Source organism: Vanrija albida, assembly GCF_041260175.1.
Source record: "Vanrija albida strain AlHP1 chromosome Unknown contig_3, whole genome shotgun sequence".
NCBI lineage: Eukaryota > Fungi > Basidiomycota > Tremellomycetes > Trichosporonales > Trichosporonaceae > Vanrija > Vanrija albida.
The window spans coordinates 1,522,071-1,536,486 of record NW_027191422.1 but is presented as its reverse complement, the minus strand read 5'-3'; the positions used below and the strand labels follow the sequence as shown (position 1 = coordinate 1,536,486).

The 14,416-nt window shown below is 64.4% G+C and overlaps 4 protein-coding genes across 4 annotated transcripts; 2 read left to right on the top strand and 2 right to left on the bottom strand.

Annotated features, from left to right (window-relative positions):
* Positions 1-1,662: 1,662 nt before the first annotated feature.
* Q8F55_003886 (uncharacterized protein) lies at positions 1,663-2,112 on the top strand (the record flags this gene model as incomplete). Its single annotated transcript, XM_069352413.1, has 1 exon — positions 1,663-2,112. The coding sequence occupies one exon, from the start codon at positions 1,663-1,665 to the stop codon at positions 2,110-2,112; it is 450 nt and encodes a 149-aa protein (XP_069209831.1).
* An 855-nt stretch (positions 2,113-2,967) lies between these two features.
* On the bottom strand, positions 2,968-7,205 carry MDR1_1 (GTPase-activating protein; the record flags this gene model as incomplete). The annotated part of the gene is made up of 2 exons (XM_069352412.1): positions 2,968-6,402; positions 6,471-7,205. 2 exons carry the CDS (start codon positions 7,203-7,205, stop codon positions 2,968-2,970), a joined length of 4,170 nt encoding a protein of 1,389 aa, XP_069209830.1.
* Positions 7,206-9,902: 2,697 nt separating this feature from the next.
* On the top strand, positions 9,903-11,957 carry Q8F55_003884 (uncharacterized protein; the record flags this gene model as incomplete). Its single annotated transcript, XM_069352411.1, has 5 exons — positions 9,903-10,464; positions 10,498-10,979; positions 11,014-11,263; positions 11,301-11,521; positions 11,565-11,957. The coding sequence occupies 5 exons, from the start codon at positions 9,903-9,905 to the stop codon at positions 11,955-11,957; spliced, it is 1,908 nt and encodes a 635-aa protein (XP_069209829.1).
* A 343-nt stretch (positions 11,958-12,300) lies between these two features.
* On the bottom strand, positions 12,301-13,646 carry Q8F55_003883 (uncharacterized protein; the record flags this gene model as incomplete). Its single annotated transcript, XM_069352410.1, has 6 exons — positions 12,301-12,697; positions 12,733-12,808; positions 12,843-12,974; positions 13,031-13,138; positions 13,303-13,422; positions 13,568-13,646. 6 exons carry the CDS (start codon positions 13,644-13,646, stop codon positions 12,301-12,303), a joined length of 912 nt encoding a protein of 303 aa, XP_069209828.1.
* Between the last annotated feature and the right edge of the window lie 770 nt (positions 13,647-14,416).

Below are 14,416 nucleotides of genomic sequence, written 5' to 3'. Positions count from 1 at the left end.
AGCCCGGCCCGCGCCCCCAGTCCAACCTGCCGTGGTGCTGTGCTTTCCGCCCGCTGCGCGACAGGAGCGCGAGCTACCTACCCTGCCCGACGACTACGGCGCGGGGGGGTATGCAGGCCGGCTCGTAAGCCTGTGCAAAGCAGTGGGGGCCCTCACAACAGCCCAAGGTCGGCAGCTGGAGGCGCCGCCGGGCTGCTCGCTGTGGTGCGACAAACGCCGCGCTCGAACCAGCTCCCGAGAGATACTCGTCTTGGCCAGTGCCTGCCCCTGTACGCAGCCAGGAACTAGTAGCGCCGGGGACAGCCGGACCGGAGGCAAGCGCGCCCGACACGCGCCGCGTGATGCTGAGAGCAGCCGTGTCGAGCACACGCGCATACCTACTTCGCGTCGCCACGGCGGGCGTAGCACCCCGAGGCGAGGTATGTTGGAACCCACACCGCACCCGTGGTTGCCAGGCAACCACACTGCCCCGGACACTCTGCCACGGTTCCAGTGCTCGGGCGTACCGTGACGCTGGAGCCAAACTGAAACAGGCTCAAGCTTATTGCTTCCATCCTCCACAGTGCCACGCACCCAGTCGCGTGTCGTGGACAAGGCACGAACCCAATCCGCCCTCCGTTTCTGACGGTACACTGCTGCGGACGGGATGCCCTCAGTGGGGATGCGAGTTGTTCTCCCTTCGGGAGAGCCTAGCAGTCACCAGGACAACGACAGCGGGTGCGTTGTGAACCGGCCCAGTGGTTTAAGCAACAGCCCCAGGACCTTTAAGTAACAGCCCCAGGACCGTCTAGCAGGTGCCAGCGGATGGTGCAGACGCGCCATGCTCGACGACGAGCAAAGCTGAGCCAAGACGAGGTCTACCAGCACGAGCATGCTTAGCGTCCCTCCCGCAGGCCTGTCACGCGGGGCAAGACGGGGAACAACCCTCGCTCACTCGTGGTTGTCAAGTAAACACACTGCTTACCTACCCCCGCAGGCACTGGCACCGCTACAGTTACTTCGGTCGCGCCGTGAGTCCGCAGCCAAACCGAAACAAGGCTAAAGCTTACTGTGTACACGCGTACCGCCACACTTCCTGTCGGTGTCCGGGACGAGGGGCGAGCCCCTCGCTCCCGGGCCGTCATTTCCGGCGGTTCCAGTGCTGTCAACATTGACTTTAAACTCTGTGCTTTCGGGTCCACTATTAAATGCGGTGCGGCGGGACGCGCGCGTCAGCACACGTACCTGTGCCAGACTGAAACAACTCAAGCATGTTGCACACACACCACACCCCTGGCCGAGAGGGAGGCACCAGGCCCCACAACCAGACGCCGACAAGGCCGGAGAGTACTGCGCGACTGGGATTGCGCGTTTCAAGCTCTACTGAAACTCGGTCAAGTCGGCTCGCTCCTCCTCCATCACCGCGGCCTCCCACTCCCCCCGGCGGCGGCGTTCTGTGCGTGCACTGCCGCGGAGTGCTTGGTCGGAGTCGTGCTCCGTTCAGGAGAGCACCGCAGTCGCCATGGCAACAGGAGCGGTGGTGTTGTGACCAGAGGCGACGTGGTGGCATCGAAGCGGCGAGATGCTCGCTCGACAAGGTATTTAAGACGGCCCAACCCCAGGTCTCTAGAGATATTCCATCATCCCATCAACCCCCCCAATTCGACACCCACTTGCTTTACAATGCTCGCCAAGAGTCTCGTCCTCGCTCTCCTTGCCTCCCTCGCCGCGGCTGCTCCCACGGCCGAGCTCGACCAGTCAGCCCACGCCCAGCGCGGCGAGACCAACCTCGCCGCCCGCGACGCCGGCGTGTCGGTTCGGTGCTTCAACCAGAAGGGCCGCCAAGGCGACGAGATCTACTACTCTGCCAACATTGAAGACATGTTCCCGAACCAGAACAAGCGTCTGGCCATCACCACCAGGGGCCCGAGCGATATCAGCTGCCGCCTCGACAGGTGGGGCGGGTGGAACGGCTACTTCTGGGTCATGTGGGATAACGACAACGTCGGTTTCCCCAAGCTCTCGGACCCGCGGTACACGGATGATCCGGGCAGGAACCAGTACTGCGTCGACAGCTGGGTCGGCGCCGGCCAAAATATCCCCCTCGGCATCTCTCTTAACCGCCTGCCGTAGCCAGAAGAACCGCGCACACAGGACTATCGCCCATGAACTATGTACCTACGGTCCCACTCAGCTCCACCCGAAGTCCCACGACATTCCTTTCGAAACCAGCACCCTTCAACAGTTATACTTTCGCCCACTGTACAGAATTTGGTCGAATCCGTTGCGGAGCGCCCAATATGCACAGCTATATACATACATGCGCAATCTGTCATCGTTGGCAGTGTCCTTCAGACTGACGGCCACTCGTTGTTGGGGCGAGGGGTTTGGTGGTTTGGGCGCAGGTGCCCAGGGGGGGGAGTATGGCCTTCATTATGACATGGATATGACAGGGAGAGCGGAGGAGGAAGAGGGTGACGTCCGACTCCAGAAGAGAGTTGGTCTATCATCATGCAGAAGGAGGTAGCCGCCACCTTATCACCTCACAGTTTCAGGCCGTCAGGACGCGGAACGCGGAACGCGACGTTGCGCAACATGGAACTGTGGCCACCATCTCGGGGGTACGACACGCGGTCCCCGCATCGACATGTCAAGGACGCCGGCCCAGGTGTTCCTGATTTCTCCGCCCTTGTCGGCTGCACTACGAAGCGAGGCCGCACCTGATGCCGCCAGCGGCCCAGCATACCCGCCCGCCGCAGCCCTGCCGAGGCGCCACTTGCATCGACGACATACATTCGGCGACTACCATGCTGTACTGCATTGTGGAGCAAAAAGAAAAGCGAGAATGGGGGGAGGAGGGGGAGGGGAGTGGGGTGATGAGGAGGGGGGAGACATGAGGGGTTGAGAGTGGATATGCTATCGTACAAACTGCTGTGATTATACCTGTACTCGCCGTGGCCGACCATGCTCGACCGCAGCTCTTCCTCTCTATTGGATACGACTGAGGTTCTGCATGTGAACCAGCTCGGCGTACGCGCCGCCCTTGGCGATGAGCTCGGAATGCGTGCCCTTCTCGAGGACCGCGCCGTCCGAGATGAAGTAGATGATGTCGGCATTCTGGATGGTCGACAGGCGGTGCGCAATCGCGACAACAGTACGACCCTTGGAGGCGTTGTCCAGAGCGGCCTGGACAACACGCTCCGAGGTCGAGTCGAGCGCGGCAGTCGCCTCGTCGAGCAGAAGCACCTTGGGGTTGCGGATGAGGGCACGGGCAATGGCAATGCGCTGCTTCTGGCCACCCGACAGCTGCGAGCCCTTGCCACCGACATCAGTGTCGAAGCCGTCGGGAAGCGACGTAATGAAGTCGTAAATGTTGGCGTCCTTGCACGCCTCGATCAGCTCGTCTTCGGTGACCTCCTCCTGAGGCTTGGCGGCACCAAGAAGGATGTTGAAGCGAATCGAGCCGGCGTACAGCGTTGGCTCCTGCGACACGAGGGCAAGCTGCGAACGGAACGAGGCGACGTTGAGCTCGCGGATGTCGGTACCGTCGAGGGTGACGGAGCCCGACTGGGGGTCGTAGAAGCGCTCGAGCATCTGAACAGTGGTCGACTTGCCGCAGCCTGAGGGACCAACGAGGGCGACATACTTGCCAGCGGGAATGTCCACAGTAAGGTTGCGAAGCACTCGGACGCTAGGACGCGAGGGGTAGCGGAAGTGGATGTTGTTGAGGCGCACATTACCGACAACCTTGGACGGGTCCAGGATGATGCCATCGGGCGAGAGTGCATCGATGTCGGTGTCGTCGTCGAGCAGCTCGAAGATGGAGCGCGACGCCGAGTTGGCCTGGGAGGCATCGGGGACGAACGTGAAGACGTTGCCGGCCTGGATAGCAGCAAAGATAACGGCCGTAAGGGTGGTGAAGAAGGTAGCCTGGTCGTAGCGGCCGTCAATCAGCCACAAGGCACCGACGTAGAAGACGAGCGCAATGACGAGGAACGAGATACCCTGCGAGGCAGCGTAGAGCATCTGCGACCAGATGGCAGTCTTGTTGGAGATGTTCATGGGCGTCTCCAGCGACTTGGAGTAGATGCGGTCGATGTCGTCCTCACGGGTAAGGGAAGCGACAGTGCGGACAGCACCAGCAGCCTCGGAAGCGAGCTGGGCGCTGGAAGCGTGCCACTTCTTCGTCTTGGACTCCTTGTTAACGACAACGCGGAGACGGATGTAGCCAGACGAGATTACGAGAGGGATACAGGCGATACCGATGAGGGCGAGAAGAGGACCATAGCAGAGACCGATGATGATACCGCCGACAAGGGTGGCGATGGACTGGATGATGGAGCCGAGAGTGACGCCAAAGAGTCCCTGGACCTTTTGCGGGTGGTCGGCGAGGTTGGAGGTGATACCGCCAGTCGTGTGCGCATCGTCGTCAAACCACTCAATGTCGTGACGCATAACAGCGCGGAACGACTGCTTGCGGAGCTTGGCTGACAGCTCCCAGCCGGTACGCGAGAAGCAGGTGGTCTGGAACCAGATGACAATGGCAGCGATGATGGCAACAATGAAGTAGAAGAGGGCCTTGTGGTTGAGAGTCCGCTTGAGCTCCTGGGGATCCTGGATCGTGAAGTCATTGATGATCTTGCCGAACAGGATGGCGAGAGCGGGGTAGACCAGACCAGCGGCAACGGCGCCGAGTGTGCCCACGACGTACGTGAGCCAGTACTCGCGGTTGAACTTGAGCAGTCGAATGAACAGCTTCATGAACGGGATCTTGTCGCGGCGCTTGCCAATCTCCTCGCGCTTCATTCGCTGCTGTTCCAGGATCTGAGAGGAGATGGAGCGGCCAGTGATGGAGCGAGTGAGATGGAGGTGCTTCTCCTTCATGGGCGATGCCGGACCAGGCACGATAATGTCGTCCTCATCCGTAGTGTCCTCGGCCTCGACGTCATCCGGCAGATGGTCGGCAGCCTGTTGCGAGAGCTTTTGGTTGGCGACAAGCTTGGCATAGGCTCCGTTCTCGTCGGCAAGCAGCGAGTAGTGGGTACCCTCTTCGAGGATCTCTCCTTCGCCCATGACAAGAATACGGTCGGCGTCCTTGATGGTAGCGAGACGGTGGGCAATGACGACAGTCGTGCGGCCGATGGAAGCCTTGTCAAGAGCGTCCTGGACGACGCGCTCAGACAGGCCGTCAAGAGCCGAGGTAGCCTCGTCAAGGAGGAGAATACGCGGGTCGGAGACGATGGCACGGGCGATAGCGATGCGCTGCTTCTGGCCACCAGACAAGAGCATGCCGCGCTCACCGACAATCGTGTTGTAGCCATCGGGGAGCTTGGAGATGAAGCTGTCGGCATTCGCGTTGATGCAGGCCTTCTTGACGAGCTCGAAACGTTCCTCGTCAGAGGCGTTCTCCCACTTGGATCCAATCAGACCGTGCTCGACGTTTCCGCGGACGGTGGTAGCGAAGAGAGTTGGCTCCTGGGAGACGAGACCAATCTGACGACGGTACCACTTGAGGTTGAGATCCTTGATGTTACGGCCATCGAGAGAAACCGAGCCCGCGATGGGGTCGTAGAAGCGTTCAAGGAGCTGGATGACAGTCGACTTGCCGCTACCGGAGGCACCGACGAGCGCAATGGTCTTGCCAGCCTCAAAGTTCATGGTGAAGCCCTTGAGGATAGGAACATTGGGGCGCGACGGGTAGTGGAAGAAGACGTCCTTGAAAGCAAGAGCACCTTCGACGTGCTCGGGCTGGAGTCCACCGGGGTCGGCAGAGTCGATGAGAGGGACACGGTCGATGGTCTCGAAGAGCTTGGCAGCGGCGGCCTGACCCTTTGACACCGCCTGGAGCTCGGGACTGATCATGGCCATGGAGAACGAACCAATGAGGATGGCCATGAAGACGTTGATGACGATACCAACGTCGGCCTTGCCCTGGGCCACGAGGACACCGCCGTAGACGAAGGCGAGGGCGTATGCGGCGTAGATGGCGAAGAACATGACCGACAGGCCGGTTCCCTCGATGGCAGAGCCCTTGATGCCGGCCTTGCGGCTGAGATCAATCTCCTCGTCGAAGCGGTGACCAAGAGCATGGCCAGTGCCAAAGGCATGGACGGTACGGATGGACGAGACGACCTCCTCGGCGAGGGTTCCAGCCTTGCCCACGTGACTGAGCGACTTTGTGGTGAACTTGGTCATCGTCATGAACATGATGCTGCCGGTGATGATGATGACAGGAAGGATGGACGTCAGGGCGCCGGCGAGTCGGGGCGAGCGGGCGTAGGCCAAGGCGAAACCGGTGATGAAGGTCGCGAGGAACGAGAGGGCGATGGGAATCTTCTCACTGATAGCGACCTGGACCAAGTGACAGTCCGACTGGATGCGGGTGGCGATCTCTCCAGCGCCCAGGTCGTCAAAGTACGCGATCTGGAAGCATAAAGTCAGGATGGTTACGTGGGAGCAGCGCGGTACCGCTGGCACGAATCTCAACTCACCTCTTGACGCAAGATAGAGCGGAGATAGATCTCGCGCATGCGCTTGGACTGCCTCTCCGACGTCCAGTTCCAGATGAGCATGAAGGCGTATGTGGTGACGAAGAGACCGATACCGATCGCCATAAGGTACAGGGCGTTATCACCGGCCTCCTTCTTGAGTGTTTTCTTGGCGTCGGCGAGGCGCGCAACGTTGGTAGGGGTCAAGCCCTCCTTCTCAATCGACTGCAGAATGACGGCAAAGACATTGAACGCTGTCGTCAGGCGACCGAAGATAAGGGTCATGAGAGGCTGGGTCGCGCCGGCGGCAGCGGCCAGAACAAGGCCGATAAAGTTGAGAGTGAGCTCCAACTTTGTGGCGAAGCGGAAGAGGCGGTGGAACGGGATAGGCTTGGGGAGGTTGTCGTCCTTGCCCTCCTTGCCCTCCTTGTCATCCTCGCCCTCGGCGGCCTTCTTCTTCTTGCCGAACGCAAAGCGCTTCTTCTTCTCCGCGACGGGCACGCCAGTGGGCGTGAAGCCGGGCGTCGTCGGAAGCGGGGGCTTGTTGTCAACGGGGACCTTGTTGTCAATGTCGAGCGACGAGGCAGCGGTGGAGCGCGCGCGGAACTGGTCGCCATCGGTCTCGTTTAAGGGGAGGAGCTCAATGTCATCGTTGTTGCTGCCGCTGCCGGAGACGGTCGCGAACACGGCCGGAGGCGACGACTCGACGGGGGTGGAGGTCGGGGGTTGGGCGGCCATGGCCGCTGGTGGGGCAGAGTTGCGCGATGGGTTGTTGTGAGGAGAGTAGGGGGGTTGACAGGGGCAGGGGGAGTGTTAATGCTTGCGCCGTGGTGGTCGGGCGGGGTGCAAGTGATGGGTGATGGTGTAGAGTGAGATGAGGTGCAAAGTGTCACCAGAGTTGACTGGATTGTAGAAAAAAGAAGGACGAGATTGTGGTGGCGGGGGATATGGGAGGGGTTGATGTGCCGGGTCGGTCGACTTCACGACGAGGGTTAGTGTGGGTGCCGGCAGTGGCCATGGGGTGGGATGCGAGGTGGGTCGTGCCAGGGTGGGTGGGATATGCGCGCAACCGACAACGTGCCGAAACACGCAAGACGATGACTTTGGCTCTTCGGCACTCAAACTCCGTACGCAACAAGCGGTACGGCGCGGCGCGCGGCCGGCGACACGCGGCTCGCTGCCGGAGTCGATGCCGGAACCGAGCCATCGACGCAGCAGCAGCAGCAGCACGCAATTTCCCGCGGCTCCAGCTCTGCAGCATGCATGCAACGCCGCCTCACTCCCTCCCCACTCGTTGCCCGATAGTGAACATTGTCGCTGAATACAAGGAGTATTGGCTTGGCAATGTGCGCTCCACGGCCGCCGGCGGCCCCCCTCGCAAAGATCCCTAGACGCCCCGCGTGGGTTCGGCAAACGTCAGGCACGCAAACATCACACCCTCACAACCACCGCGACAATACTCGCGACCACGACCCACGGCGTGCACGGCTGTAGCGCTGGCTGACACAATGCACATAAGCCACAGCATACACGTCTCAGCGGAATGAATGAATGTGCCGACGTGTCTGTGTCTCAGCAGCTCAACAGCGGCGCGCCGTGGATGTGCAGCCTCGGCGACGCCCACGACCTCGGTCGCACGCCCCGGAAATCCCGTGCGCGACGACTTTCGGTGCCGGATCTCCCGCTCTGCCGAGTATGTCAATGATTCAGCCTCGGCGAGCGACGCCGATGCGCACTTACGCTGCCAAGTGAGGCCGACGGCGTCGCGCTCGAGCCTCGGCTGCGCACAGTCTCGGAGCACCGCGGCAGCGCGCCGAACGTAGCCGCGGACGTTGGGAATGGGCCACGCATAAACGACGTTATCGAGATCGGAACCGATATTGCTCGCCCCGGCCGGCACCATCCCTGAGGCCAGACCATTTTCGGCGGCTCGGCGGCGTCGCACGCAGGCGGCCATAAGCTCACGCTGCATGCCGCCATCTGCACAGCTAACGACCTTACTGCACTGCTTGACGGCGCGTGCGGGCGATGGCGGGGTACACGGTGCGCTGGGGCCGCCTCGGCCACCGATCCCACCGACCGAGGCCGCGGTGGCACGATAGAAAAGGTGGCGCAGCGTGCAGCGCTGCACCGCAACGGTTCCACGCCGGCATCTGCGAGCCAGTGGCGCCACTGGTGGTATAGTGCGGTCACCGCTCGCTCGCGCCCACGACACCGAGTGCGGTCATAGGCTGGGACTGCAGCGCGAAGCGAAGACTGAAGCCCGACTCGCTCTGCTGATCGATGACGTCCCCCCTCCACCGAGATAGAGCCACGTCGTCTAATCATATCTTCAGTCGGAGCTACGGCGCCAATCGATCCTGAGGCTTCGGCAGGCAGAGACGCTGACGCGTGGAGCCGGCGGCACGTACAGCACGCCGCCGCACAGCGATGCCGCTTAGACTGCCCAGGTCTCCGGCCGAAAGCAGGCCAGAAACAGCACCCCCAGGCGAGCCCATTCGCCGACGATCCGCTCCGATTCCGCCCAGTCGGCTGCCATTTTCCGCGTCCAGCAGGGCCGTTTGCACCGCGCGTCCCAGAACGCCGAACACGGGGAGCACGGCCTGGCAAAGCTCCCGCCGAAGCCAGCTCGTGCCGCGAGCATGCCACACCACTCTGGAGGGGAGGACAAAGCGGGCCTAGTTTGCCCCCTCCGCGTCTGAGAAGGCAAGGAGCGTGGTTGACACACATGAGACGCGGGCGGGATGCACCGCACGGAAGGTCAATGGGGTCCACTACTGGGTGTCGGCGTGCATAGCGTCCTCCCTCCAGCTGTCAGCGTTGTACCTGCGCCGTCGGCACACCCTTCGCCACCGTCCCGCCCAGCCGAAGCATCACGCGGCCCCGTCGGCGGGTATCTATCTGCCCCCCCCACGCGCTCCAGCATGCCCCCGAGCGTTCGTCGACGGCGGCGTTGGCAAGCCGCGGGTGGGCGGGGGATGTGCAGCGTTGCTTGCTCAATGCCCCGGGGCGTGGGCAGGGGTGAGAGATGGGCTACCATGAGACATGCGGCGTAACTCGCGCCATGCTTGCGGCCGCAGTCACCGTGACTGTCCTCGACCAGGCTCTGGAGTCGGGGATGCTCCTGCTGCATGTTGCCAGCCTGGATCGCAGAGGAACGGCAAAGGTGCCAGGTGCTGAAGGTGTTGCATGCGCCACGGTGCCACGCGACCGCCCACCACGCGACGTACGCGACGGCCCACATGGCAGTCTACGTCATTGCCACCCTTCCTCCCACTCCAAGAACGATGCCGTCAACAGGCTCCGGACGACCACCAACTGACACAACCGCAGCAACATTCTCTTCTTCACTTTTCTCGCCCGAACGAGCGCAAACTCGCCCGAACGAGCGCAAAAGGAGGCCTAGCACCCACAGCAGCGCCCGTCGCCTCCAGCATGCCGGCCTCCTCCTCGCGGCCCCCGGCCCCGGCCGCACGACCACCCCCGCCCCCCGCCCCGCCGCTCAAAGCCCCGCTGCGCTTCGTGCTCGCCCTGGCGGTCGTGTGCGCGTCCTCCCGCCCGCCCGAGGGCGTGGCCTGGTCGCGCGCCGACGCCGACGCGTTCCTCGACGCGCTGCTCGCCCAGCTCGACCTCGTGCGCGACGTGCTCCCGCCCGACGTGCAGCCCTCGGACGTCGCCTTCGCCGCTGAGGGCCACCAGGCCTGGGAGGCTGAGGACAGGGACGCGCTCGCGCGCACGCTCGTGCAGGCCTGCCTCGCCCCGAAGCAGGGGGACAAGGACAAGCCAAAGGTCGTGTACACTGCCGCTGCGCGCGCCGCGTCCCACCTCACCCTGTCGTTACTCGGGCTCGACGCCGGCCTCCTCCTCCCCCGCGCCGAGGCTGAGGTCGGCGCGACGCTCGCCGCTGCGTTGGAGGACGCGCACACTGACGAGGCGGTGGACGCCGCGCGCGAGAAGCAGCGGCACGGGTGGGGCGGCAAGCTAGGCCGCGGGCTGGGTGAGTGGGCGGTGGGACAGCGCTGACGGGCAGCGACCGGCGCCGGCGTGATTGCGGGCGGAGTGCTTATCGGGGTTACGGGCGGACTGGCTGCGCCGGCCATCATCGCGGCGCTCGCGCCGCTTGGTTTCGGGGCCGTGTCCGCCGCCGTCGCCCCGTTCGTGCTCGGCACCCTGTTCGGCCTCACGGGCGGCGGGCTGGCCGGCGCGCGCGTCGCGGACCGCTGGCGCGGCGTCGACGAGTTCAGCTTTGTCGAGGTCGGGGCCGGGACCAAGCCCAGCGCCGACGAGGTCGAGGACTTACAGACTGGTCGCGCGGCCGTGCTCTTCGACGTCGACTCGCTCGACTTTGAGGATGATGTCAAGAAGCCGAAGGAGGACTCGGCCGCGGCGGCCGCGCGCCGCGAGGTCGAGCGGAGCAGGAAGGAGCTCTCGGGGCGGATCGTGCAGGCGTCGATTGAGGCGGGAACCGACTCCGAGGCCAAGGTGCCTGCGCCGCCGCCGCCCAGCCTGACTGTGAGTCCTGCCGCCCGGCCCCACTGACACGCAGGGCACGATCGTTGTCCCCGGCCTCCTGACCGTGTCCCGCACCGAGGCGCTCACGTCGTGGAGGGCAATCTGCTCGCCGCGCGGGCTCCTCCAGTACCAGGCGCGTGTCAAGGCCGAGGCCGAGGCCGAGGGCGGGGAGAAGAGCGAGCCGCCCGCGCAGCCGACCGGGCTCAAGGACGGGCGCGACGTCTACCTCCTCCGCTTTGAGACAAAGACCATGCTGGCCACCGGGCGTGACATTGAGTCGTGGGGTGAGTGTGGCGCGCGTTCCCGCTGACCCGACCCCAGTCACGTCCAAGGTCGCGAGTATCGCCGGTACGGAGGTCATCAAGCGCACCGTCCTCTCGGCGTACTACGCGGCCATCGCGCTCCCGCTCACAGTCTACAAGCTGAGCACGATGACGCTCGACAACTCGTGGATGTATGCCCAGGGCCGAGCGGTCAAGGCCGGGCGGCTGCTGGGCGAGGTGCTCGCGCAGCGGGTGCAGGGCGAGCGGCCCGTCGTCCTGGTGCGCAGCTAGCGCAAAGCTGCAGACAAGCTGACGCGCCCAGATCGGCACGTCGGTCGGCTCCCTCACCGTCCTCCACGCGCTGCTGTACCTCGCCTCCCTGCCCGACCCCAAGCCCGACATTGTCGAGTCAGCGTACCTAGTCTCGCTGCCGTCAGCGCCCACGCCGCAAGAGTGGGCGGCGGCGCGCTCGGTCGTCGCGCGCCGGCTCGTCAACGCGTGGTGCGGCAATGACTTTGTGCTGGCCGTCGTGGTCCGCCTGCACGAGGTCGTATCGCGCGGCGTCACGGGCAACTCGGGCATCTGCGTCGCTGGCCTCGGGCCCGTCGACGTGCGCGGCGTCGAGAATGTCAACCTGTCCGGCGTGATCAACGGGCACAACGAGATCAACGCGCGGGCCGGCGAGATCCTCGAGGTGATTCAGATTGACCAGTAGGGCGTGGTCGGGTGGTGTACATAGGCGCCATGCAGCCGCAGCCACACATAGACACTAGATGTAACTTGTACACTACGTTGGAGTCGCGGGCGCGAATCGTGTCAGGCGAGCGTAGCCGCACAAATACACACATGAATTCATACACATTTTCAATAGTATGGCGAAGCCGCCCTGTCGCGGCCTGCAGGTGCAGTGGATGCGGTTGCCTGTGCTGCTGTGGGGTGTGAAGTGGGGGTAGTTTGTCCCGTTGCTTGCTGGCAGCCGGGCTGGCTGCCAGGGTGTGGTATCGGTTCCTGCTGCGCGAGCATTCGCGCCGCCCGTGCTCTAGCCAAGCCAGGCCTCATCAGAGGAGCGTGCCACCGCTGGCGCGGTAGCGGTCGACGCCCGACTTGAGCTGTTCGAGGATGAGGAAGATGAGCGTGGTCGTGGGCTGGAGGCGGATCCAGGCCGGCACAAAGCCCTTGAACAGCACGCGGGGGCCCTCCTTTGTGATGGACTCGCGGAGCACCTGCGCGACCGACGTGTTGCCCTTGCTCGCGTTCATGATGCGCGCCTTGATCACGTCAGCGGGCGAGGTGACGGCCGTCGCGACGGTGCCTGCGCCGAGCGAGGCGAGGAAGTGGAGCAGCGACCCGTCCGGCAGCCAGCCCGTCTGCAGCAGCGAGCTCTTGAACCAGTCGTACGCGCCCAGCTGGGTCATGTTCATGAGCACGCTGCGGATCGTGTTGGGCACCCAGCCGCTGCACGTCAGCGGCTTCCCGACGGCCCAACCCACCGCCACCACGAGAGGATGCCCTCGGTCCGCGCCATCGTGTACAGGCCCTGCACCGAGTTGCGGTAGTTGTAGCGCTCTGGCTGTCAGCTGGGCGTTGGCCTGGTACCCACTCTCAGGCGGCTTGGCCTTGTCGGCCTGCATGCGGACCATCATCAGCTCGGCCGGGTTGCCGAGGATGCCTGCGACGCCGCCCGCGATCGAGCCGGCGAGCGCGAGCTTCCACGCCGGCGCGGGGCCGGGTGCTGGGGGGTTAGTATTCGGCGCTCCGGCGCCGGCTGGCGCCACCGCCACGACCCACTGGTATGGAGATACGCCTTGGCCTCGTCAAAGACGGCGAAGCGGATGACGCTGTACGTCATCTGGCGGAGGAGCGTGCCCGTCAGGCCGTCGTACAGGCCGCGGATGCCTGGGGAGTCAGCTGGGGGCTGGGGGCTGCGGACTGCGGCCCGCCGATCAGGCGGCAGCGGCAGGGAGGGAGCTCACGCCGACACGGGCCGTGGTCTGCCGGCCCGGGCCTTGACATGCCTGCCTGCCTCGCTCGCACCGCGCTCGGGCCTGCGCCTCACTCACCGGCCGTGTGGATCGTCTTGCGCATGCTCTGGATCATGCCCTTGTCGCCCGTGGCCTGCAGGCGCACCTTTGTCAGGTCGAGCGGGTGCGTGATGGACGCGGCCATGGCGGCGGCTACGCCTGCGATAGGGCGTCAGCGTGCGTGAGCGGTGTGAGCGCCGAGCAGGCGCTGGCAATGGGGAGGGGGGAGCCGGCGGGAGCGGCGGCTTCGAGATCCATCACCGCCACGATCGCCACCGCCGCCACCACCCCCAACAACACCCACCTCCCAGCCAGAAAGGGTACGGCTTGGGCTTCTTGGCCACGACGGGCGCGGGCGGCAGCTGCAGCTTGGTCTCGCTCATGGTATATGGGTGTGGGTTATCGGGCTGGCGGGTGGCGGCGGCCTATATCTGGGGGTGTGTGTGAGCGGGCGCTGGGCAGTGGGCAGCCTGGGTCGAGGCACGGAAAGCGGGCGGGCGGCACGGAGGGCCGCTGGCGTCGGTCGGCACCACCAGCATACCCCAAACCACTTGGCATCCGGCGCATCGCGTCGCTGCAGCGCAATCGAGGCTGGCTCGCGGGGCCGGCGTGCCCGCCTGCGCGTGATGCATGCGTCGAGCGAGCGGGCCGGCCCACCCGCCCACCCACCGCTGCCCGCCAGCCAACGGCGGTGCCCGGATTTGGCTGCGGGGTTCCACGGGGTAGCGTAGCGCCGCTGGCCCGCTGGCCGGGCGTGCGATGTCCGGCGGTGTCGCTCGCCACCGTCGTCCATCCAAGTTCCGGATGCGTACGTACCTCTGAGTGGTGCTGGGATGAGTAAACGCAAGAGAGAAGAAGCGGACTGAGCGATGTTGACAAGTACGTCTTGGGCTTGTGCGTGTGACTGTCGACTGGCGTGTGGGCTGGGCTGGCTCGCTGGGCGGGGCGGACGGCTCGGCCATACGCGGTCGATGCAGTCATGTGCCCCGTGCGAGTGAGCGAGCGAGGACGCGACTACGCTGCAGCATTCACACACGCATTCCCCACTAGTAGCAACGTCGCAGCACATAACGGCTTATTCGAACCCTCGTCAGTGTCGACGACTCGACACGTGCCCACAACAAGGCAGCCATGACGCAATGGCCCTTCCCCG